We start from the raw sequence: 3437 nt of genomic DNA on the forward strand, positions 1-3437 counted from the left end.
ACACAGACGTAAACACAGACAGTAACACCACAGACTGTAAACACAGACTGTAACCCAACAGACATCGTAAACACACGACAGTAACACACAGACCTGTAACACACAGACTGTACACCATCACACATGTAACAACAGACTGTAACACACAGACTGTAACACAAAGACTGTAACACACAGACTGTAACACACAGACTGTACACACAGACTGTAACACAAAGACGACACTGTACACACAGACTGTAACACACAGACTGTAACACACAGACTGTAACACCACAGACTGTAACACACAGACAGTAACACAACAGACAGTAACACACCAGACTAGCTAACACACAGACAGTACACACCAGACAGTACACCAGACAGTCACACACAGCACAGTAACACACAGACTGTAAAACACAGACGTAACACACAGACTGGTAACACACACAGACTGTAACACACCCAGACTGTAACACACAGACTGTAACACACAGACTGTAACACACAGAACTGTAACACACAGACAGTAACAACACAGACAGTAACACAAGACTGTAACACACAAGACATAACACACAGACAGTAACACACAGACAGTAACACACAGACAGTAACACACAAGACAGTAAACAACAGACGTAACACACAGCTGTAACACACAGAACAGAACAACAGACTGTAACAACAGACAGTAACACACAGCCAGTAACACACCGACTGTAACACACAGACTGTAACAACAGACAGTAACCACACAGCACATAACACCACAGACTGTAACACACAGACTGTAAACACACAGACACGTAACACACAGACTGTAACACACAGACAGTAACACACAGACTGTAACACACAGACTGTAAACACTAACAACACAGTAACACACAGACAACAGTCACACAGACAGTAACAACACAGTGTAACACAACAGACTGTAACAGCACAGACTGTAACACACAGACTTAACACACAGACAGTAACAAGACAGTAACACAAAGACGTAACACAACAGACAGGTAAAACACGACAGACTGTATCACACAGATGTAAGCGTAACACACAGACTGTAACACACAGACTGTAACACACAGACAGTAACACACAGACTGTAACACAAAGACTGTAACACACAGACTAGCTTGGGGCAAGGGGTATAGTTTGGGGTGGATGTGTGTGTGAGCATAGGGTTGTGAATTGGGTGTAGGCATGCAGGATGTCAAATCTTGTGTGTGTGTGCATGTAGGATGGTATGCAGTATACCATAGTGTATGTTGGGGCGTCAGTGGAGGATGTCAGTAGAGTTGTAGTAATGGAGGTCAGATGGTTGAATGCAGACTGAGGTTTCTACCGATGCCATCATACAATCTGCTTCCATTTATTCCATTACCTTCTCGTCTTCTCCAAGGTTTACCGTTTAACGTGTGTCTGATCTTATGGAGCTAAACAAGCTCAGGACCTTTCCCATTCCCTCATAGATACTGTGCATGCCGGAACAAATACAACCTGTCGCTATACAGAACTCTGGCCTTTATCCACCCATTCCTATTCAGGCCAGTCACTGGTTCAGTTGTATGTTCTAGCTAGGACAGGGGTGTGCTTTTGTCTGTGTGTCAGTCTAGCTCTATAACACATCTGTCTTTTCAGCTAATAATATAGATTGGTATCTATCTCACTCACACTGTCCCATTCAGCTTTCTGTGTGTCTCTGGGCACGACGTCATGTCTGCTTGTTCTCTTTTCTGTTTAGCATTTTTGTGATCAACCCTTTATTAAACATCAACTTTGAGAGGCAGACTGTGTCGACCCTTGCCCTCTCGACTCTACCTCCTTTCTATTCACACCTTTTACAAACCATCATGGCCTTGTCTGTGGCTGACGTGGGTGTCTCCCCCTCTTGGCTGCTGTATGTACTGTAGGACACTAAGATATCGTCTCTGGAGAGGAACATCCGAGACCTGGAGGATGAGGTCCAGTTGATGAAGACCAGCGGGCTGCTCCACCCTGGCGACCGCCTGGATGAACTCAAACACATGGAGGTCTACAAAAGCCACTCCAAGTTCATGAAGAAACAGGTAGCGAGATACTAGTGTCACTCTGCTTGACATCTCCGCATGTTGCTATGGTTGTGTATGTCGCTTCTGCATGGTTGTGAAGAAGCCAAGTATCACGTCAACAGCACTGTTAACTGTGCATGTGTTGACTGCATGTGTTTATGTTTTCTCATTTACTGGCCTCTGTGCATGTCACTACCATGTCTCTACTGTATGTGTCTCCTTCAACTTCATGAAGAGCAAGTTAGAAAATCTCATCTCCAGTCCTATCCACTGCATGTCTTAACCATACAGTTGAAGTAGGAAGTTTACATACACTTAGGTTGAAGTCATTAAAACTCGTTTTTAAACCACTCCACAAATTTCTTTTKAACAAACTATGCATTTGGCAAGTCGGTTAGGACATCTACTTTGTGCATGACACAAATTATTTTTCCAACAATTGTTTACAGACAGATTATTTCACTTATAATTCACTGTATCACAATTCCAGTGGGTCGGAAGTTTATACTAAGTTGACTGCCTTTAAACAGCTTGGAAAATTCCAGAAAATTATGTCATGGCTTTAGAAGATTCTGATAGGGTAATTGACATAATTTGAGTCAATTGGAGGTGTACCTGTGGATGTATTTCAAGGCCTACCTTCAACTCAGTGCCTCTTGCTTGACATCATGGGATCAAGAGAAATCAGCCAAGACCTCAGAAAAAAATTGTAGATTCTCCACAAGTTGGTTCATCCTTGGAGCAATTTCCAACACCTGAAGGTACCACGTCATCCTGTACAAACAATAGTACGCAAGTATAAATACCATGGGACCACACAGCCCGTCATTGGCCGCTCAGGAGGAGAGTGTTCTGTCTCCTATAGATAAACGTACTTTGTGCGTAAAGTGCAAATCAATCCCAGAAAACAGCAAAGGACCTTGTAAGATGCTTGGTGGAAACAATAACAAAAAGTATCTATATCCACAGTAAAACGAGTTCTCTATATGCTAAACCTGAAAGGCCGCTCAGCAAGGAAGCAGCCACTGCTCCAAAACCCGCCAATACCAAAGCAAGACTATGGTTTGCAACTGCACATGGGGACAAAGATTGTACTTTTTGGAGAAATGTCCTCTGGTCTGATGAAACCAAAATCATAACTGTTTGGCCATAATGACCATCGTTATGTTTGGAGGAAAAAGAGGGAGGCTTGCAAGCCGAAGAACACCATCCCAACCGTGAGCGGGGCTGGCAGCATCATGTTGTGGGGGTGCTTTGCTGCAGGAGGGCCTGGTGCAGTTCAACATCTCAAGACATCAGTCAGGGAAGTTAAAGTGGGCATGGTCTTCCAAATGGACAATGACCCCAAGCATACTTCAAGTTGTGGGCAAATGGGTTAAGGACAACAAAAAT

The 3437-nt window shown here is 43.7% G+C and overlaps 1 protein-coding gene across 1 annotated transcript in view; it reads left to right on the plus strand.

Annotated features, from left to right (window-relative positions):
- Window positions 1-3437, plus strand: part of LOC112073306 (ERC protein 2-like) — a 105218-nt gene that overhangs the window by 12455 nt on the left and 89326 nt on the right. The window contains exon 2 of the mRNA XM_070440102.1: window positions 1908-2063. Within this exon, the coding sequence (XP_070296203.1) occupies window positions 1908-2063 (156 nt within the window). The remainder of the gene's footprint in view (window positions 1-1907; window positions 2064-3437) is intronic.

This window comes from Salvelinus sp. IW2-2015, unplaced genomic scaffold (assembly GCF_002910315.2).
Source record: "Salvelinus sp. IW2-2015 unplaced genomic scaffold, ASM291031v2 Un_scaffold2220, whole genome shotgun sequence".
NCBI lineage: Eukaryota > Metazoa > Chordata > Actinopteri > Salmoniformes > Salmonidae > Salvelinus > Salvelinus sp. IW2-2015.